The 23,363-nt window shown below is 46.2% G+C and overlaps 1 protein-coding gene across 6 annotated transcripts in view; it reads right to left on the minus strand.

Moving 5' to 3' along the window:
* Positions 1–22,013, minus strand: part of Eefsec (eukaryotic elongation factor, selenocysteine-tRNA-specific) — a 189,219-nt gene extending 167,206 nt beyond the window's left edge. For 3 of the 6 annotated variants that reach the window (XM_030255538.1, XM_030255537.1, XM_030255536.1), the window contains exon 1: positions 21,667–21,988. Coding sequence is in view for 2 of the 6 variants with exons in the window: in NM_023060.3 (NP_075547.1) it covers positions 21,667–21,940 (274 nt within the window). In the remaining 4 variants the exon portion in view is untranslated. Of the gene's footprint in view, positions 1–21,666 lie in introns of all 6 variants that reach the window. The other 3 variants (NR_149744.1, NM_023060.3, XM_006506465.4) reach the window with 2 other exon arrangements.
* Positions 22,014–23,363: the final 1,350 nt, after the last annotated feature.

Here is a 23,363-nt window from a genome sequence, read left to right on the forward strand (position 1 = left end):
ACTTTTCAACAACAATAAAATTTCCACCCAAACAATGTGAGTAAAGAGGGAAAAAACATAAATAACCTGAGTATCAGGTCTTCTCCATGCTCAGTATTACACAAGTATTAGATAGAAGGTGTTTCTCCTCCCACCTGCTTTGTTGGCTAAAATCTGGCACCTAACTTCAAATATGAATCTCAAACAATAAGTTTTTAATCTAACTACAAAAAAAGGTATAAATGTCTAGAAAGATCCTCTTGGCCCTGATAAGACAGTAACCTACCACCTTGCTGACTCAAGTGTGCTTGCATATTAATTGCCTTAGATCCTACGCCCACCCCTGCTGAACTGGCTAAACTCAGAGCCAAATTCGATAACCCAGCAGCCTCAATGCCTCACCAAGATAACTTTGCATGTTTAATTTAAAAGTACCGATCGCTTTTAAATAAAATGCTAACGCAAGCCTGCCTTCTGCCTGAGCCATAGCTCGTTACATCTGACACTAGATGCCACTTAGAAGGCTGGGACTAAGCAAGCTCCCACAAGGAGGAAAACAGCCTGCCATCACTCTTCCACATGACATCTGTTCCCCTGAACCCAAACTTTTAAAACATGGCCCTTTAGGTAAATTTCCCTGATACAGAGGCAGTGAGATCTAGCCATAGATATTCAAATATTATCTACTCCAATTGTATCTTATTAGCAAGAAGCACACAGCCCTGTAGCCAGTGTGAATGCCTGTGCTATTCCAGTGCAACTGACCCAAGGCATTTTTTCCTTTCCCTTTAGTGACCGTGCTCCATGTTTGACCCCTCAAATTTATTTTAAGTAGTTTTACAAACAGCTTCCTCTCTCCCTTCCTCCTGATGCAGGCAGCAGCTCACATTTCTGCACACAGAACATATTTTGTCCACCTTGGGAGGAGACACAGCTTCAGTACAATCTGCATCATTCCAGAAACTAAAACAGTATTGGACTTTTATTTCAAAAGGACACTTAAAAATTAAAGCTGTGACTCCCACCCTATCTAGCATGTAAAAACAAGCATCTTACTTGCCTGTGTTCCAGCAAAAACGCCTAGAAATGTATGTAAAATCCTAGCTTCCCTGCTCAGCTGCACACCACAATAATCACACAACCAAATATCCAAAGCGTGTACGACAGAACTACCAGGATACAATAACACGTACAGTACCAAGAGGGACTGGTGAATGATAATGCCGTTACAAGCAGAGAGGAGTCATGGGTCTGCTGTACAACAGCAAGGTTTTGACAGCCCAAGGAAAAAAGTCCATCTGAATTCTGTTAGAACTATAGAGATTCGACATGAATTTCTGAACCAAGGATCTACACATGCCATTTTGTCCTTGGATTTTACCTTCTACCCATTCTTTGTTTCCACAAAGAAATTTCATTTAGAAACTTCACCATATACCAAGTTTGGAGCTAAACACATAGCAGGAAATTTGGCTGTCGTCTAGGAATTCCAGGCTGGTGTGGATTGCTAGGGAGGTAAAACTGCAGTTCTCAGCACCAGGGTCCAGGCTACTCATCCCAAAAACTTCCAGTTTCACTTTGTGCGATGGGAGTCTTTTCAGGAAAAGTGTCATTCATTGTGGGGAAATAAAATGACTTGTATATTTTAAATCTCCTCCAAAAAGACAAATGCTTTGAGATGATTTAAAAAGCCATGCCTCCAAAATGATAAAACCTTCGTGGGGAAGACCGGCCCATGAGTCTGGACTCCAGGACTTCGTTGGAGCAGCGTCAGTGGCTGCACTGCATTTTGCTCAGTTTCTCCTGTATGAGTGTGTACACACTAGCTCGCAGTCTGTGCTGCCCTTTCACACTTTAGCTCTCCATGAAACCTAAATGTATATATATATCTGTCTTGTAAGACAAATTGACAAAAAAATATGCCTTTCTAATTGTAAAGACACTTTAAACCCACTGACTTTCTGCCCTGTTTAAGCAAGTGGCAGATTGCAAGAGTGAAGCGCGTGGGAGGTTCTCCAGAAGCTGATGAACTGATAGGAGCTCCTGCCATCCCTAAACCGTTCCTTACCATCCTCATTGTCAAAAACCTTCACAGACATGCAAATGTGGGCAACTGAAAGTCATCAAGACCTTTAAAACCCCCATAAAGATTTGATGCTTTGTGATAGTTAAAAGCTTTAAAATTCATCTTTTATATTTGGTGCATCTGGACATGAGTACGTCCCCCAAATCAACAGCAACCTGGAGGAGGGGACATTCCCTAATTGAAGCAGTGTTTTAGAAAAATATCCCAAAGCTTTATGAAACCCTCACCCTCACCAGACTTACAGACACTGGCCTACTTTAGGCTCTTATATATTAAGCTATTAAGGGCTTCTAAAAACCTGGTTTTAAAATAGCAAATCAAGAGAAAAATAGATTTCCAAAATTTGTTCATATAAATTCATTTATAAGTCTGTCTATAAGAATGACCCATGGTTCAGTGCACTCATTTATACTACAGGAAAAAACTTACAGGGTTTTGGAGAAAGACTTCCATGCTTATAGCTGGCGATGGGCAGTCCCAGGAGGCTGGAAAGTCTTATCATAGTAATGAAAAGAGCAGCAGGGGCTGCAATTATGTTTACTCCCCGAATACTGTATACTAGATATATGTCTTCTCATCCTCAAAATGGTTCTTTGATTTTGAAGACGGAAGTTGAAGTCCAAAGAAGTTAGTAATCGACTTCAGATCATACAACAAACACTGAAACCAGGACTCAAATTCCATTTCCCTGGCTCTTGGCCTCAAGCCTGTCAACTCCACCAGCTGCCTTTATGTTTCTCTGTGCTGTTCTGTGGAATCTCTTCCTTGGTGTCAGATGTTTTTTAAGAAAGACTCTGTTCCTTGCATCACACATTTCCATGACCAGAGCCTATAGGCTTCCAAACAACACAGGTCATGGATCCCTGCAGATTGGCCTCTCCAGAGACCAAGCACTGCTTTTCACACACCAACAGTCCATGTGTCTCTCCGTCCTTCTGTTACCTCACCTTTCACCACCACGGCCTTCCTCTAAACTCCACCACACTGGTGAAGTATGTTAATTTAGTCTCAGACAGAGACAAGCCTGTGTATATTATACATGGCATCAAACGCTGCTTATCTAGTATGCCTCCCACCAAAGGACAAGGAGAGTTTCTGACAAGATTTATTTTTATATGTATACTCTGATAGGATTTTAAAACCAAATTATACCTGTCATAAATTTACTGATTCAGATAAGCTCTATGTACAGCTTCACTTGTGGGATTCTACACACACACACACACACACACACACACACACACACACACACGTAATTATTCTCCCATTTTGAAGACAAGAAAACTGAGGTTGAGAGCTTAACTCTGTTAAGTAAGCACAGCAAGAGCAGAGCAAGGAAGGGCACAGACCTGGGTCAGTGCCAAGGCTAAACTGTGTGTCCCACCAGGAGCTCCCAACTGATACAGTTTCCCTCCCTCCTGAAAGACCTGGCAAGCTTCCCTCTGCAGAAGGCGTTTCTCCAAACAGGACCATGTCTTTTCCTTCGGGCTTTCCAGAGCCTGCATGTGTTGGGCTGGCAGAGCTCATATACCTGGGACTCATTAAATGGCAAGCAACTTTGAATTTGATCAATTCTTCCAGAGAGCCTCCACCTGGCCCAGAAGCCCAGGCCTACTTTACCCAGAGGTAAAGCCCATCCACATCCAGCCTCCCCCAAAGCTCAGCGACCCTGACATCATCCTGTAACCATGCACTGTCCTGGCTACTCCACAAGGAACTGTACAACCACACTCCAAAAGCAACATGCAGCACTTTGCACAAGCCAAGGCAGAACAGGGCAAGCACCTGGTATGGCCCTTGAAAGCCACGATATATGCTGGAAAGGAGATACAAGACCACACAAAACACCCCAGCATCAGGGAATCTCCAAACTATGACACTGAGTTCCCTGGGACTAGCTTAGACAAAAGCAGGGTCTCTATAGGGCAGCAGGAAAAGAGGGAGGAAAGGGTAAGCAGGGGAGATGCAGGAGATGAGAGAGAGAGGAAAAGGAGAGGAGAAAAAGAGTGGATGCCAACCTCAGATGGGAAAAAGCAGATGTGTTCTCCATCCTGTTCCATCACCAGGGAAAGCAGGGAAGTATTCCCCCTTCCTCTTCCTCACCTTAAAAAATAAGAATTTCATTTCCTAGGGCTGGAGTAATGGCTCAGCGGTTAAGAGCACCGACTGCTCTTCCAAAGGTCCTGAGTTCAATTCCCAGCAACCACATGGTGGCTCACAACCATCCGTAACAATATCTGACTCCATCTCCTGGAGTGTCTGAAGACAGCTACAGTGTAACTGATATATAATAAATAAATAAATCTTAAAATAAAATTTAAAAAAAAAAGAATTTCATTTCCTTCTCTGAAACATCATTCTTGCATAAATTAAATGTTATTTCCTGGTGCCAGCAGTGCTGAGGGAAAGAATGCCTGACCATCCCAAGGACCCTAAAAGGCAGCTATATCCTGATGCTAAACCCTGCAGGCCTCCAACCCCCAGGCACAGGGCCTGAGAGGTCGGCATCCATTTACTGGTATCCCAGTTGCTACTGCAACTCTCACATACACTCAGGGTATGTCCCCTCATCTGGTAAAGAAAGCAAGATTAGGGAAGGCTCATTTATGTGATCACAGGATGGCTTGCCCAACATTCCCACTTAAGGTCTTTGGGCTTCATGTGCATAATTTGATATAATTCACTGTCTATACACCTCTTAGCTCCCTATGAAGATCTAGAAGCAGACCTGTCTTCCCTACCCTCCTAACAGAATGCAATGCTTAAGGCACAACATGCAAAGCTTATGGAGTGGGACAAACACAAGAAAGTCGACTGACCTCAAGACCCAAACAGAAAACTGTCTCAAAATTTCACCACAAGCAATGCTTACGGAGGGAACTCTACTATAAGGGAACTCGTCAGAACAATGACTCTATCTACATTCCAGACAGAACAGCACCCAGACCATTCTCTCAGAGATACACTCTATCTCTGTCAGCATGTGTCTCTGGTGCACCCACATATTGCTTGTTACAGGGGTCTCACTCATTTTGCTCCCTCTGAGCTGACAGAGACGGAACAAACACACAGCCTAGCTGGAAGTGACCACCTAGAACATGGGTCTCATTCCTAATTGCTAGCCCTACTATGGAAGTGAAAGGACGAAGCCACCCAGAGCCACACAAAAACAACTTCTCATCCCTGACAAATGAGCTTCTTTTGTAAACGAAAGGCTCCAGCATTTTTCAAAAATTCTGTTCCTAGAAAAAAATGTTTGGTGAGCCTCTTTTACAAACCTGATGCAGCAAAACCTTTCTTTTAGACTCAGACCTAACTAGAAGTCATGTGGGTCACAGAAAAACCTGTGAGTGGCCACCCACTAACACTGCACTCAGTGCTGTGACATTCACATTTAAACTAGAAGTCATAGATCAATTAAAGACCACAGGGGATGTCATATCCCTCCTCAACTACTTATGTGGCACCACTCTTACAGACATACTCCCTTTGGATTACATAAGACTAGAAGAAGACGTCTGATTCTATACAGGGCTCAGCCTGGAACTGCCTGTCTCCTTGATTGCTGTCAGGGGACTGAAGTGGTGGACAGCCCTTTGCATCTGGGTCTCACTATGCTTTGTTGTGAGATGATCAAGGCATCAAGTAAATGAGCAATATGGGAAGACCTGGCTTGTCTCCAGTCAAAAATGCTATCCTTGTCTCTATCCTCCTGTCTTATAGCACCCACTACTCCTGACACTCAAGCTGGTCAAGCCTCGGCTCTGTGCATGAGCTTTAAGAGCATGCTCCTGATACAGTCGTCCTATGCAAGACAACTGCCTCCACCTGGGGTGCACGGGCAGCTCAAAAGCCCAGGTGGTTCCCATGGGGATGCCAAGACAAGCTATGGCCATCCTATGCCTTTCCTCCTTTTGTTTCCTCAAGCTGCTGCCATCTGTAGCATTTCATCAGTGAGTGACACCAACATCCTAAAAACACCTGAGATCAGGAGGTGACTGAGGACAGGAAGGGGCTCCCAGTTCTGTAGCAGCTGAAATCTGGTGGGGGCAAGAACTGCATTCCAGCATGTGTCCTGCTGGTCCAAAGGTTTCAGCAGAAGAGTACCATGGAAGAACTGAAAACGGGAAAATCATTATTTAAAAAAAAAAAAGGCATAGTCAATCAATCCCGGGACACCAGGATGCAGGGGAGCCACCTTACAGAATGCAGGGAGCCACCTTACAGAATGCAGGGAGCCACCTTACAGAATGCAGGGAGCCACCTTACAGAATGCAGGGAGCCACCTTACAGAATGCAGGGAGCCACCTTACGGGGGAAGGCAGAATAAAAGAAACAGGGCGGACTGCTGACGTACACACCTTCAAACGCTTCAAAAGTTAAGGCAGATAAGCTTTACATTGATGTGAAAAGGGGAGAAAATACATTTGACCTCTTGCTCCAAACAAAAATCTGCCCATCTGGTTTTTAATTAGGAAGCCGGTGTTTTGCTTCTGTGACACTGTGTAACCTCTGCTAGTGTTGTACAAGACTTGCAACCATATTTTCATTGATTTAAAAAAAAATTAAAAATAAACATTGAAAGAAACAATATTTTTCTTTTTAGGAAAAAGAAGGCTAACAAGCAGCAAAGTTTTGAAGGAGTTGTGTATTTAAAGGCATATATGAGAACTCATCACAACCTTGACTTACAGTTTATTTTGTCTTGACTACATCTGAGGTCATTCTAACTCTGCTGACCTGTGAACCAGCACATGATCGCCCGTCTGAGACTGCAAGCAAACACTGCCCTCTTGTGCACCAACAGCTCTAATCAGCACAGGGTGTGTCTACCCACACCTAGTGGATGGCGGCGTACTGAGTAGAGCTGGGTCTCCCAGCCTAGGGACTTGTCAGGAAAAGGATGACACACATCTGTTACCAGAGTGTTTGCTGTGCATCCCCAGATTGCCTTCTGAGGCAGATTTTGAGATAAGAAGAAGGAAGCTCCAACTGGAGAAATCAGACCTAATGCAATAGATTCTCATGGTTCCTAGAAAACACTCACTCTTCAAAAAGCTGCTGGTTATCATGGGAACTTTTATTATGCACTTTAAAAAACTTTGAGAAATGATTGATGAACTTGCAATAATAAGTAAGTAGCACTTCCATTTACTTAAGAAGTCTGCACAAGGGAAGGAAACCCATTAGGTTCCAGAGGAGAAAAGAATCCCTCAGGTTACAGTTGCTCTAGTGACTCCCCCAAAGCAGACACAATCACTTCCTGGAGACCAAGCTGGAATCTCAAGAGAGCTCTGAAGTCAGTTACTATTCCCCTGTTTTAAGGAAAGGGAACTAGGGATGTGGCTCAGAGGCGGGGCGTTTGCCAGATCCTAGGTTCAATTCCCAATACGGCAACAAAAATAACACAAAGAACTTAAGAAAAGGGCAGAAGACACCTGTGCTAATTTAAAGCCAGTAACTCCTGCTCAGCAGCAAGCTCAGGGGAACAAGCTTCTCTGAAGTCAGTTTGCAGTTCTGTTCCAAACAACAGATCATCAGAACGTCAGCACCCACTCTTCCACCTCACGGGCACAGCTTGGAGACCAAACCATAGCAACCTCAGTTCTCCTGAAAAGGCAAAATCTGTCCCTTCCTGACCCTGTGTGTTATCTTTCACCCAGGACATCCTGCAGGAGGGGTGGTGGGAACATCAAGGGCAGTATGCTCAAGGAGACTAGCAAAGTATGGCCAGCTCCGTGACTGGATGGATGCCTTACTTGACATCTCTACTGTCCACTCAGGACTGCTATCTTCCCACCCTGTAACTGGAGCCTGAGATGCCAGTGTGCCAGTGTACCACTGGTCACACTACAGAACAGTGGAACTGGCTAACTACTGCCATGCCAGAATTGCCTGCCAACCCTATTTCCACCTCAGCCCATTGCTCTACTACAGGAAAGTAGTACAGAGTGTTCCCAGTACACAGGAGGCCTGAGATTCGATTCTCCAATACTACAATAAAAACATTAAAATTTTAAGAAAAGGGCAGGAAACACCCACATGAATCTGAGGCCTGGTAACAGAAACCGGCAGGACTAAGGACACATAAAAGCCAGTAAAGAAAACCTGGTATGGCCAACCACCTGTAGAGGGCTAGTGTGAATGTCTCTCTGTGTCCATGGATCACAATATACCATTGCTTGTCCTCCAGCAAAACCAGGGCTAACAGAATCCAAGTGTGCATATCTGTCCAAAGATAGCCATGACTGCCTACCACCCCCTCTCCCCATTACAGACCAGCCCAACCTGCCCTCCTCAGAGCCACTGCAGGCGCTGCTCCTCTGACATGTAGTATCCATCCCCAACTCACCAGTCACAGGCCCCACACTTTTCCAGAATTTACTTTCAATCCTACTGCCTCAGGAAGGTGTAAGGGAGATACCCCAAAGCCAACAGTCCTGTACTGTCCTTGGTACTGACCATAACTCACAATCTTTATGGTTTTGTTACTTCCTAATACCTGCCTCCCACCTGTCTGGGAGGCTAGGGTAACTTCTGCCTTCCTTGCATGCAGATCTCTTAGGGACTGCTAAATGAACTTGATAACATGATGATGAAACTCTTTCTGTGTCATCAAACTTACAGAATAAGGTCACCTAGCCCTACCTTTAGGATATTAAGAAGCCCAAGGAAAGAAATAAAGCCAAGAAGTCAGGCAAGGAGGTTTTGCAGCCTGCAAGCCTGCTTCAAATGACACATGACAAGTAAGGTCTGGTCTCAATCACCATATGTTCATGAAACCAGCAGCAAAGCCCACAAGGACTTTGTGCTAGTACCATCACAGTCACATCAAGAGAAAACAAACAAGTAGTGGAGGGTGAACTGGCTAACTGGGGGAGGAGAGAGAGGCAGGATGGAACAAGCATCAGCAAGTCTTGAACATCGACAGGGCAGAGCAGCACCAGAGCTCTCCCCCAGACTTGAGGAGTCTTGCTGACCCCAGGAAATTCATCAGTATGTGGTCTTTCATAGTGATCAGTTGAACCCCATAATCACTGCTGACTTCCCAGGTTCCTAAGAACTTAGCACTCCGGGATCTTACATTCAGCAGGCTTGCTTATCAGAGCAAATCAGGTTTTTGGCCATGGTATCAGACAGGACGTGACAGAGCTGAGGCTGCCCACCAGACAGCTGGAGGCCTCTCTCTCCTTCACCAGCATCAGCCATGGGCTTGCATTATGCTCATTTCCCCATCCATGAGCTCTGGGGCAAGTTTAAAAGTTCCCCTCCTGACTCAGAATCAGGTCTGAATTAATACCCTTCCTCAAAAGAAGGCCAGTAGCAAAGTGAAAACAGACATACTAGACAATGCCCTTTGAAAGCCTCAGCAGGGACAGAGGGTGACAATGCAGCCAGTGGCTCCGAAAGAAACCTTAAGGTTAAAGGTTCACAAAGGCATAAGAATTACCAAAGTACAAGTTTGTTCAAATTTCCTCCTGCAGATTTAAACAACCAGGGTCAAGCTGAAGATTGCTGGCAAAACCCTGAGACGACGCAGCCCTTTTGAACTGCAGAGAGAAAGGAAAATACACAGCCTGGGAGGGATCTACACTATAGCTCTTAAAACTGTTCTTGAAAGGGTCACCCCTGTTAACTCAAAATCAGCCTGCTGAAGGATGTTTGAATACTGGTTCTCTTAAAAAAAAAATGACAAGGGGTGCTGGGCCCTCGCTGTGTGCGGCGAGCCACACTGAGGTCGCCGTGTTCTCGGCATTAGTGTGCTGACCCTCTGTGGGCCGTGAAATTAACCATCAGCATGGCAGAAATCTGCTATGAGTTAAACTACTTTGCTACGCAAAGTGGCCTGAAAATGAAAAGTGAGGATTGAATTTCCATTGAAAGATTAACTTGTCTAACCTCGAGGCAGGCTTCTTCCACTGTTGAACTTTGGGCAGTCCCTTAAAGCATCACAAGAGTAGGACTGCTTGGTGCAAGCAGTAGGAAATGACCTCTTCTTCATCCATCCATCCATCCATCCATCCATCCATCATTCATTCATTCATTCATTCAATAGCTCCTGAGTGTCTACACATATGCATTAGTTATTCAAACTGGGCCAAGTCCTATCCTATCTCCTTAGAGACCAAGTTAGAAGATAATAGACCCAGCCCTCAGAAGGTTTACCCACTAAATACAAAATGAGTGAGATGGAAAAATTCAATCCCTGAGTATTCACAGGATGCAGGAAATCATAAATGAAGTTACCTAGTCCAGCCTGGGAGGGAGACAAGGAGGTTCCCCAAAAAAGCACTTGTTAGTCGGGCGTGGTGGCGCACTCCTTTAATCCCAGCACTTGGGAGGCAGAGGCAGGAGGATTTCTGAGTTCGAGGTCAGCCTGGTCTACAGAGTGAGTTCCAGGACAGCCAGGGCTACACAGAGAAACCCTGTCTCATAAAACAAAACAAAACAAAACAAAACAAAACAAAACAAAACAAAACAAAAAGAAGCGCTTGTTATCAGAAGGCAGAGCCTGAGAGAGCATATTCTGTCTACACAGAAGTATCCAAAGGGTGTCACGTAGTCCCAGTGGGAGAAAATGCAAATCTATCAGAAAGGACCACATTATGTCATGATGTGGGGCTTGGGCTTTCGGACAGTAACTGAAAGTTTAAGCAAGGACCTATGGAAGGTACCTAGGAAGAGTTTCTGGCTGCAGACTCAAAGCTATGTAAAGGGAAACTGAGTTCATCCCGTCTAGAGCTAGGTGAAGCCTATCCTAAGCAGCAGTTGTACTGATGGGACTTCTAGAGGTACAAGGTCAGCAAGTGAGTCCTGTGAGGAAAAGGAGAAGGAAGACTGAGAGTCATCTCACAGCCCATTCTTTGAAGCACCACTAGGAAGGCAAACAGGGTGAAGGGGCTTGGCAGGTGTGCAGACCAACTAATGAGCAAGTCTGGAATACCAAGGAAGGCAGAGAGCCCCAAGCTCTTTCCCAGGAAGATAACAGCCCCCAGCACCAAACCACACATAGAGGAGAACACCAACCCTAGTCCGTTGTAGGAATGTAGAACCAGCCATTTCTCAGTTCATCCAGGGCTGCACTGTCAGCTGCACTGAGGCAAAATTTGTGTCCCCACGCCTCAGCAGCACTAGCTTAACACAAACGCTCCAAGGCTTACAGCCACACCACTGGGCTACACAATCAGAACTTTACTGAGTCTGTTACTCACTTCCTCTTTTGTGAACTTCATGCTCTGGTCCTGCCTTGTCTGACTTGTCTCTAGCTGAAATGTCTCCTTTCTTCGACACTGGTAAGTTTTCAACAATATTCAACGGGAAGTTCTGTTGGAAATGTGGCTGTCCTTCACAACAGGTTGTCAAGCTCTGCAGTAAAGGGGCATCGGCAACAGGGAGCACCGCTGGACACCAATCCCTGCCAGCCTCTGCTTTTCTAGTCTCTAGATGTCAGGCGGAAGTGTTAAAGAAACAGAGCCTTCTTTCTTAGGCCAGTCTTTCTCCTCTAGAGGTAAGCTCTGCAGACCATCCCCGAGCGTGCCCTAAGCCATCACTCCAAAATAGGAAATACTGAAGTACACATATACTAGGCCTCTGGTGCCTGTGTCAAAAGGGCAAGGAATAGGACTCACCTGAAAATGACCACAGTAGAGTGACTGTCTTCAAGTGTCACAATGCAATGCAGACGAGCAGTTTTAGCTCTAATATCAAGGTCAGATGGCCAAGGGCAGCAGTCATTGACCTCTCCTGGGCTTTAAACCTACAGCAAAGGCTAGGCCAGGCAGGTTCTGCGACTAAGCAGAGCAACATTAGTGCATTTCCCGCACTGATTTTAAAAGAAAAAAGTCAAGTTTATCTTTAGGTAGCACCTGTGTGTGCTGCCAAATAAATATCCTCAGGAAGTAGGTTAGAGACAAAGGAAATCATTTTAGTCTTCCTGAAGGCCTCAAGAAAAGAGAGCATCATCACAATATGGTGACAGCAAAAGGAGGAAAGTCAACGGATCGCAACAGCAAAGTTGTTTTTTCTGCTGCCAAGAGGAGCATCCCATTAGCTAAGTCCTCCCTCCTACCCAGTGAGGCCACTTCAAAGCAGCAGGAGCCTAACTGCACCGCACAAGAAATGAAAGACCCAACTAACAAAAAGCAAAGCTCAACCGGTCCAGGAAAGAATGGTGAACAGTGAATGGTGGCGCTCACCTTAATCCCAGCACTCGGGAGGCAGAGGCAGGTGGATTTCTGAGTTTGAGGCCAGCCTGGTCTACAGAGTGAGCTCCAGGGCAGCCAGGGCTATACAGAGAAACCTGTCTCGAAAAACCAAAAAAAGAAAAAAAAAAAGAAAAAGAATGGTGAACAGTGGTGCAAGGACGGATGCTGAGAGAACCTGTGCTTGGGACCAGACATCTCATGGGCCATGTCTAGAAACTGCTCTTCAGGAGCTATGGCTTTCTCCTTATATGGACATGGATAGACATGGATAAGGGCGTGACTGCAATCCTGGACAAAGCACAGCCAGGAACTAGGCTAGGGGAAGCTTGAGGCAGCTCTCACCAGCTGAGACCTACAGCAAGCTGCTTAGGTCCACCAGAGGCTCCCTGACACAGGCTTTGAGAATACAGTAAGTATCTGGGGTCTTGAATGGTGTCTAAAAGGTAGTATGTGTCCTCCAAACATATAATTACCCTCTTCTGAAAGGCAGAAGCTCTGTGGCCTTGCTTGGCATTCCATACCAGCACTCCAGAGCTCTGTATTCCTCCCGCCTGTCTGCTTGCTTACTGTTGGAAGAGCACATTCAGGACACTTGGCCTTAAAGCCGCTTGACCTGAACTCTTTTTCAAACTCGAAGGGAGCCTGTAGAAACCACTACAAGGACCCTTGGTTAAAACACACTCTCTCCCACAAGGTACACCCAGCTCCTAAACTCTATCCCAGACAACCTCTAGCCACTGGACCTGTTACTCTCTCCCTCTTTCATGACTCCATGTTCTAGTCCTGCCTTGTTTGTCTGCAAGCTGGGTTCTCTAGCTGAACTGTCCCCATCTTGTCAGTAAGCTCTCAATTACCCTACAAAGTTACAACAAGATATCCCCTCCTCCCAGAAGTCTTCCTGGACTGGCCTAGCACCTCATCACACTTCCTCACCAGATGCACCTGCTCTCACACCCCAGCACTTTGCTGAGGCTATTCCCTGTGGCTATTCTGCCTGCAAATCTCCAGATCATCTGTTTAGGCTTGGCTCTGTGTCCCCATGGGAGGTTGGGAGGGGGCTCCTTCCTGCTTGTGCCACAACACACTCACACATCACATCACATGATATAGGTTCTCCTGATCAAGACTCTTAACAACTTAACTATATCTTGTATCTTAACTGCCCATTCCACTCCTCCCGCCTCCCCTGACCACAAAACCCTTGAAGACATACACAAGGTTTGTATCTGGCTTCATATCCAAAACAACACTGCACAGCTATGCACATAGAACCAAAGTGAATGGATTAAAAACACTAAGACAACTGGGCATAGTGGTATACATCTTTAATCCTAGCACTTGGGAGGCAGAGAAAGGCAGATCTCTGTGAGTTCAAGGCTAGTCTGGTCTACATAGTAAGTTCCAGGTCAGTCAGAGCTATGTAGTGAGAATCTGTCTTAAAAATAAACAAAAAGGGGCTGGTGAGATGGCTCAGCGGATAAGAGCACTGACTGCTCTTCCGAAGGTCCTGAGTTCAAATCCCAGCAACCACATGGTGGCTTACAACCACCCGTAATGAAATCTGATAACCTCTTCTGGTGCGTCTGAAGACAGCTACAGTGTACTTATGAATAATAATAAATAAATATTTTTTAAAAATAAACAAAAAGGACTGGAGAGATAGCTCAGTGGTTAAGAGCACTGATTGCTCTTCCAGAGGTCCTGAGTTCAATTCCCAGTAATCACGACCATCTGTAATAAGATCCGATGCCCTCTTCTGGTGTGTCTGAATACAGCAACAGTGTATTCACATATATTAAATAAATAAACCTTTAAAAAAATTTTTAAGGGGCTGGTGAGATGGCTCAGCGGTTAAGAGCACTGACTTCTCTTCCGAAGGTCCTGAGCTCAAATCCCAGGAATCACATGGTGGCTCACAACCATCCATAATGAAATCTGATGCCCTCTTCTGGTGTGTCTGAAGACAGCTACAGTGTACTTACATATAACAATAAATAAATCTTTAAAAAAAATTTTTTTTTTAAGCAACAAGACCCAAACCCACCAAGACATCACCATCTGAACCTCTATTACTACAAGTCCCTAGGAGAGGGGTCCCCAAAGGTTAGGTATGGCACAGAAAGAAGCAACTTAGATGATTTAGTAAGGTAGTAAGTATCTTTTTTATCACAATTAGAAACAGATTTTATTTTTGAAGAGATGAAGTATAGTTACATGCTACAGTATGGGTTAACTTTAAAAAGCATGCTTGAAACTGGGAATGCCATAATGCCAGCCCCTGGGAGGCAGAAGCAGGAGCACTACAAGTTCAAGGCCAGCGTGGGCTACCCAGTGAGACCCTTTCTCAAAACAATAACTACAAAGCATGTCCCAAACCCAAGCCAGGCACAAAATAATTCCATTTCTGTCAGAGTCTAAAATCTACAGAGCTGTGAAGGAGGCTGGCAGCTGCCCAGGTCTGCAGAGCCGACTGTGAGCAAGCACAACGCCTCTTTGTAGAGGACAGCCATGCAACTCCATAAACACATGGGAAAACACTAAGCATGCTGAACTACACGTTATCTGAACTAAACTGCTTTTAAAACCATCATGTACTTTCTGTGAGGCAGCCAGGTAGAGCTACAGAAGACACAAGCATCATCCCTACCCCATGGTGCTTCCAGCCATACAGTACTGTATGGTCCTTCCAACAGCAGAGGACAACGTGTTGCTCGGTTCAGACTGGTTCCCAGCCCTATCGTGAGGCTGCCTTCAAAATCCCACTCTCCCTGGAACTGGGACTATAAGGTAGCTGAAGGCCAGAGCTAGAGACAGCATCACCTTCTACATGCTACCAAAGCCCTTACTGGGAAGGGAACAGAGAATCATGAAAGGCTCAGTCCCAGCCTGGCTGAGGTTCCACTGAACAAAAGAATGACCAAGAATGGCTAGGTCCTGGGGCTTCATTGATAGGTTATCTTCCGAAACGCATGCCCAAATCTTACCCTAGCCTGAATGAAGTGGTTCCGAAGGAAAACCCAGAGACACTCACTCAGATGCAGACAGGAGACGTTCAGCAAAAAGCTTAAAAGCAATTAATTTTAAGTGATCACAGCTTTACCAAAGCTGTGGCTACAATTTCCTTCTGACTTTGATTATAACCTTCCAGCAAAATATTTGCCTCAAGAAGGCAAAGTCTTTGCATTATTTTCTATTCCTAGCATGACTACAAAAATATTCTTTGATTTAACATTTGATATGTTTTATTCTCAAGGGCAAGCCCCATGAGAAGAAAAATGTACCCCAACGGAATGAAATATGACTACCTGCTTCCATTTTTCTTTCCTGTTGGTTCCTGCTCAAATATTCTGCATTAATTTAAACTCAAGACTGTGTCTGATGTTGTGCCGCTCCCACACTGTCACCCCAACCAAAGCAAAGTCACCCGCTGTCCGGCTCCAAGGGAAAATGGTGTAGAGGAGCTCAACTTGAGTCTCCTGGAGACAGCTAAAGGCACTGCAGCTCGGAAGGAGATCAAGTGGGGTCAGAGAATGATAAGCGCCAGGCACAACAGAAGCACTTGTATTTCTACAGCAGCTCTCTGCAGTGAGGCAGACTTCCTACTGACCAGCCTTTGAAGCAAGGAAAAGCAAGCAACTCATGTTGGCTCAGCATCACCTGGTAGTAGAAGACATCACAGAGGCTGTTCCAGACAGCAGAATCTCCCATATGCGTGTGTGCAAGAGTGCAACCGTGTGTGTGTGTGTGTGTGTGTGTGTGTGTGTGTGTTACTGCTGAAAATAGAGTACAAGGAGCCAAGGCACAGCCGATGCCTGATGACAAAGCCTGTGTTGAGGGAAGCACTTCCCATTCTAGCACCTAATAAGTGTCAATGTTATACAAGCATGTAAGTGCCATACATGTGTTCCTACACAGATGCTCACAGAAAGGCCACAGGCAAGGAAAACAACAAGTCTTTTCATTTTTTTTTCCACTAGAATAACACCCCCGATGTCCCCGGCAGCCAAGGCCCCTGTCCAAACCCCCTCTGCTTATGCCAAGCAACATTCTGGCCTAGGTGTGCATGCCTCAAGGCCAGTGTGCACTACATAGAGTGACCTGAGAAATTTGGTTGATGGCATGTATTCTTTTGCACACACAAACCCTGTTCCATTCCAAAGGAAGGAATGTCAGAAAGGAAGGTTGTCAGACAGAATACAGAGGGACTTAAAGGGATGAGCCTGGAAAAGCAGATCAAAGGGCCAAAAACTTGTACTTCTGGGGCACCGAGAGCACAGAAAGTCAGAAAAATAAAGCTTTTCTTTATATATGTACATAGCTAAGCTTTACAAAGAAAAATGTCTCAAAGGTAAGAGACAACGCCCCCTAGGCTCCAAGTGCAGTGACTGGGTCAGACATACAAACTCCTGTGCATTCCTACGCGGGAGTGGTCCAGAGAAAGCCCTGGCCATGCAGGACCTGCCTCACACAGTGTGTATGAGATGGGAAGGCTTGGAGACCCATCATAAACAACCAGAACAAAAGACTCAGAGACAAAACACTGTTAATCCTTGCAGCCACCAGAAGACTATAAATTGCTAAGCCAAGAGACCAGCATTTTTTCTCTCCTACTAGACTTAGATTAAAGATGAGTCTTACATCTCATACCCAACCCAAGTCTTTAAAACATACATTGTTTAATCTTTTTGAAGTTCTAACCCTGAAAGATTTATACTGGAAAATGGATTTGAGAAAAATATCACCCTGAAGCACTACCCAAGAGGATGCAGTGGACAGCACACTTTTCATTACCACTGAGAAAGCCAGACAAAGGCTGTTGAGGCACGTGCACTCAGTTCAAACTTGGCTAGCAGTAACTGTGTCCCTGCTCTCTCTGAGGTACAGGAGTTTTCCATCTATAAAATATGAATTTCACCTTTTCTCTCTAGGGCAGCTGTGAGGGTTAAAAATAATAATAATAATAAAACAAACTAATGTACCAACCAGAAGGACAGCACTCAATAACTGACACGGGTGTCACCACCTCTGATCCCAAGCACCACCAGGTACTGCATCTGAGCCTCAGGGGCAATGAAATCCAGCTTTTTGTTTTTCTTTTTTAATAATTTATTTGTTTTTAGAGCACTGATTGGTGTTTTGCCTACTTGTATGTCTGTATGAAGGGCCCAGATCTCCTAGAATTGGAATTACGACCTATGGTTGTAGCTGCCATGTGGTTGCTTGGCATTGAGAACTGGGGTCATCTAGAAGAGAAGCCAGTGAACACCCTTGACCACTGAGTGAGTCATCTCTCCAGCCCAGAAGCCCAGTTTTCGTGAAGGAGGGATTCTTGTTTCTGGAGAGTTCACCTTGGAGAATAGAATCAGACAGCTGGCTTTAACTTAAGAAACTATCAAGAAACCCTTTAATACAGTTCTCATGGTGTGGTGACCCCTCCTCCAATCATAAAATTATTTCCTTTGCTTCTTCATAATTACAATTTTGCTGTTATGAATTGTAATAAAACTGTTTTCTGCGGGGCTTAGGCAACCCCTGTGAAAGGGTCACTTGACCTCCCCAAGAGGTTGAGAACAGATGACTCAGTCATCAAAGGATCCCAGGATAAGAGGAAGACCACATCTCTGCTTATGGAGTCCCTACCTGCAGTTTCCTACCCACAGCTCAGCTGGCCACATACATCTACAAAACAACAGCCTTCCAAAGTACTCCAGGCCCTTAAGAGAAATCCCTACCACCACTCTCTAGGTCCAAACTCCGTTTAGATCTTCACTGTCCTGAACATACACCTGTGACATCCCATGAAGACATCCTGCTGGGCCTCATGCTACTAGCAGTTAACTCAGACCTGACAAAGCAGCCTCACCAGGTGGTTCCTTGATCTAGGGAAGCTCTTCTTTTAAATGTGCCCACATCCTGGGCCTCAACAAAGGTTGAGGAGTGTTTTTTTTTTTTTTTTTTAAACAGAGCCTCACTGTGATACCCAGGCTGGGCGCAAATTCCCAGGCTCAGGCAATCCTCTGTCTCCAGCCCACTGAGGAGTGGCTAGACAGGTGCATCCATGCCCAGCTTACATGAGGTACTCCAGCTTGAGACCCCTCGGACTATGACAGTGTGCCTTTACCAGTGTTCTCTTGTCATCTCCTGGATGAGGAAAGAGCAGCCAGCTAGGCCATTAGAAGAACATAGCTCTTCCTTCCTTAGAACCTACTAAGAACCTGCCAGATGCCTGCTGTCAGCACAGGCACCAAAGAACACTGGTGAGTCAAATCCTATTCTGCTCTCATACCGTCCCAGTCCTAGCAAGGGACAACTGACACAACACCCAAGGAGCATGAGGAAATAGGATGTCACATCTGAACTGTGACAGCAGCTTCTGTGACCAAGAAGCAACAGCAGGAGCAAAGTAACTGTTGACATATTTAAAGAGTGGAAAAGTCGACAGCATGACTGAAGGTCAGAAACATGGGAAAGTAGTTGCTGAGGAGGCTCCAGGGAAGGAGAGCCTGGGTACTGAGCCTGGAACAAAGAGGCTGGATTAATCCAAATACAAGAATGTACAGGGGAGTCAAGAGCAATAGTGCATGCCTTTAATCCCAGCACCTGGGAGGCAGACAGGAGGATCTCTATGAGTTCTAGGCTTGCCTGGTCTACTTGGTGAGACCCAGAACAGTTAGAGGTAGAGACCGTGCCTCAAAAACCAAATCAAACAAAAACATACTGAGAATCTAGAAGCAAGGGCTAACATGATCTGATGAGCCCCTGAAAATGACCCCACCCACTGTTCAGGCAGCAGAGGGTGAATGGCAGGATTCCAAAGGCACTGTCAAGATTTGGCCTGTAGCCAGTTCAGGAAGGCCTCATCCGAAAACCAGAGTGATGCTTCTCCACAGGACACTGCCCAGTCACAAGGTCCTGGGCACAGGCCTGGGCCAGAGCAGGCACTCAAGCAGCTGCATGCTTCCCTTCAAAAGGAAAAGCTCCATCTTCCCTCTTCCTTAAGAAAGAAGGTAGGGATCCGATCTCCTTAAGGAAGGATGGTCTTATCACTCCAGTGAGGTCTGGCCACATTGTAAGACCAGGAAGGAAAGTTTTCTCAAGCTATGAAGCAAGAAGAGCAACAACGGGATACGAGAGCACAGATCCCCTAGTACAGGTGTATAGTCTCAATCAAAACACCACTGCTTGGGCTTAAGCCATTTGATCATATACACCTGGCTAAAGCTTTTGCCTCATAAAGGTTCTGTGTAAATGTACATATTAGAAGCAGTGGGCAGAAATTCAGGAAACTGGGGCACATTGAAAGGTCTCAGCTTGGGAGGCAGGCAGGCCTTGACAATCCAGCTGACTAGCTGCCTTCCTTAGTGGCTACACAATAAACACGCTTCCAGCAAAGTTTGTCCAAGAAGTGAAATGTTTGAGAAGAGCCATGCCAGAAAGTAACTGCACAGTCACCATTATTCACTAGTGACGTAAGATTGAGAGCAAGGTTCAAAGGGCACGGAGCTAGTAAGGAAAAAAGCTGCGAACCCAATTCTGTACATCTCTAAAACAATGTCTGTCCTTCTGCCCTGGCCTAGATTTTAGATTCTCCTCTTACAGTTGAGCTACATCCAACACTGTTATTATAGGTTCAAAATATAGTAAGCTAAGAAATGCACTGAATACACAGAAGCTCTGGGCCTGCCAGCTCAGCAACCAGAGTTGGGTACACAGAGATTTGCACTCTCGACCTCAGGGCCGACTAGGAGCTGCAGATTGCTGCACTGCTCAGTGTCATGAGAACCAACCATGTGACGAACCAGGAAAGGTCAAAACTCCACTGAACTTGTAACACTTACACACCATCATAAAGATGAAAATTATAGTTATTACAAGTCAGATTCTATATTTTCCAGAAAAAAACTTCATCTTTCTTTCTTTCTTTCTTTTTCTTTGCAATACTGGGGGGGGGGGGGGGAGGCGGGTGGAATCTAGTGCATCCTGCACACTAAGCAGGTACTCCACCACTGAGGGACATGCCAACCCCACTTTCTAGTTTCTACCCTGTAGTGTTCCATCTCCAATTTACACTAGCTTAGAGTACATTTCCTAAAATGTATTTGAACACAACCAGTCAGAATTTAGTGGGAGTTTTCAGTTTAGTTTACTGTGTGGCCCTTGATAGTCTTTAATGAGTGAATCCTGAACTCAATAGATACTGTGCAGGAGAGTAACTCTGGCAGGTAAGCCTCCATTTCCACTTCAGTGAAACAAGGAAACAGTCTTAGGCTGCCTGCAGCACAGAGAAAGGGAGGCCACACAGCTGGAATGACCCACCTGCCCCATATACATGCTTCCAGGCTTACAGCACACTGCTGGAAAGAAACCCAGGGCAAGCGGAGAAGCAGGAAATGGGTCACTGGAGCTACAGCAGGTAGACTCAGCCACACCTCCTTTTGTGCTGGGTGCTTACAAACAGGTTATGGGGTTCTGTTCTTAGATTTAAGTGTAGTTAAATGGGTTTGCAAAAGGAATTTAAAAAGACATAGCAACAGTTTCCTGTAGACGAATGGGAGGGGTCACGCTGAGCAAGGAAGGGAGGTTACAAGACCTTTTATTTATAATGGCCTATTCCTAAGTGGCCTGTAATTAAAGACTAATTAAGTGGTACAGATCCTAGAAGCAGATTTTAGCAGTGCCCATCATGACTGAAAACACGCAGGCCCTTTGCCTTAGCTAGTTCACACATAACTTATCCTGTTACACTAGTGCACATCCCAAAACCTTCTGGGCTAGAGTTATTCACTGCATTATGAATAGCAGCCAACTCTGGGAAAGTCACGAGGGTCAGTCAAGAAAATGTTGGTATAAAAGTACAAAGGAACTTTATGTGTAGATATAGTCTCCAGACAGTGATGGTTTGTGTATAAAGGGGACTGGGGGATGAGATCCTGAGAGAGCCTAGAGCACTTGCCTCTTATCAAGGCACTAGGCTCTACCCACTACCCCAACCGACCACAAGTAGTACAACAGAAGGAAAAAAACAGGATCTTTCATTTCTGCACCTTGTCTGCGTTTCTGTGTATGTTTCCTGAAACCATCCATACACACAGGAAACTGAGAGCAGTGTTTGGGACAGAGAACCAGGAGACCAAAGGACAGGTACGTGGTGACTTTTTTTTTTTTTTTTTTTGAAACTTGTATACACCCTTTTTGCAGGGTTTGTTTCTTTGGATCATTTTTCTAGGAAAGCATCTCGGTGCACGGCAGTGAAGGTGAGAACTGTGTCCGCGTCTGCGGGCTGTGAGTTCGAGACCACAAGCCTTCCGGGCTGGTGGCCAGGCCTAGGCTGTCAGGCCGCCATCCATCCCGCGAGCTCGGACCCCGAGCCCGGCTCCCGCCCCGGCCCGCGCTCACCGCCAATGATGGTCCGGATGAGGGAGGCGTGCCCGGGGCAGTCGACCAGTGTGACCTGCAGCAGCGTGTCGCTAGAACCGGGTTCTGCCCCCGGCAGCGGCACGACAAAACAGGAGAAGCCCAGGTCGAGCGTTATGCCGCGCTCGCGGCTCTGCGGCTGCTTGTCGAAGGCAGCAGTGGAGGCCGTGGTGCTCAGCGCGCGCGCCAGCGCTGTTTTGCCACTGTCGATGTGACCCAGCACGCCCACATTCACATTTACCCGCCGGCCGGCCATCCCGCCGCTGCCTCTCACGCCGTCGCCTGAGCGCCAGCCCCGCGGTCCGCCTGCTAAGCCGCACCCCCCCGCAACCCGCGCTGAGCGCACCGGTTCCGGCACGGAAGCTTCCGCCCTCGGGCGCCCACAGCCCTATGGCAGAGCGCACACAGGGCGGGACAAGAGCCGGCCTGCTACCTGGGTTTGCTGTCATCCGGCTCCCCACGCCACAAAGTCTCGCCAGTCTGAGATTAGGGATTCCTCCTTCCATCCATTCATCCATCCATGCATCCATCCATCCATCTCACCATCTATCCATCCATTCTTCCTTCCCTCCCTCCTTTCATCATTCCACTCACCCAGTCCATCCACACATCCCTTCCTCTATCCCTCCATACACACTCATCCATCCGTCCATTCATTTCTGTCAGCCTTTATTTTTTTGTTTGTTTGTTTGTTTGTTTTTTGTTTTTTTCAAGACAGGGTTTCTCTGTATAGTCTTGGCTGTCCTGGAACTCACTTTGTAGACCAGGCTGGCCTTGAACTCAGAAATCCGCCTGTCTCTGCCTCCCAAGTGCGCCACCACCGCCCGGCTGTCAGCCTTTATTAAGTGCAGACTGTATACACTTTACTGGGATGTGGTGATCGACATTATTTGCTGTGAAAACAGGAGTAAGTAAAACCCAAGACCAGTTGCCAAGCCAGACTATCTGGAAAGGACAGAGATGGGAAGGCGGGGAGCCTAGTGAGGAAGATACCCTCAAGGACTGTCACTAGACGTCCAGTGCAGACTGAGAATTGACCATCAGAAACCTGGAAGCACTGTGAAAAGAGGAAGAGGTCCTCGTTGATTCAGGGGAGGGGAGGTGGGGGTGGGGACGGGACAAAAACCTCACTTTGAAGTCTAGGCTGCCATGAGGAGCTGCAACTTAACTGTTGTGTATGAACTTGAATGTGTCGTGAGTGCTATACCAACCAGCCTCTGTAACCCCCTTCAGGCATTGAAAGGTGCCTAGAACCATGAAAGAGGTCACAAGCCTAAGTGGTTGCTCTGGCAAAGGATAAAAGCCTAGGAAAAGAAGGGACTTGGGGCCTCACAGGGGAGGAATGGCACTGGAGAGCTGAATGGCACTGCTCTCATGTAAAGGGGGTGGGGCTTGCTGGCCCAACATTCCCAGCCTTCCTTTTTCTAGGGCAGGAGGGGTTGCGGTTTGCAAGTGAATTGGTTTACACGGGCTTGTGTGCTAAATGCTTGGGCCCCAGCTGGTGGTCTGTCTTATGAGATGAAGCTTAGCAGAAGGCAGTAGTCGCTTCCTGTCCACCATGAAATGAGTAGTTCAGTCAGGCTGCTCCGTTCTGCTGTCACCAGGACAATATACTGCTGTGCTGCCACAGGCTAGGGGGATCAAGCCCAAGAGACCATGCACTGAAATCTCTAAAACCA

The sequence above is a fragment of the Mus musculus genome, chromosome 6 (genome assembly GCF_000001635.26).
Source record: "Mus musculus strain C57BL/6J chromosome 6, GRCm38.p6 C57BL/6J".
Lineage (NCBI taxonomy): Eukaryota > Metazoa > Chordata > Mammalia > Rodentia > Muridae > Mus > Mus musculus.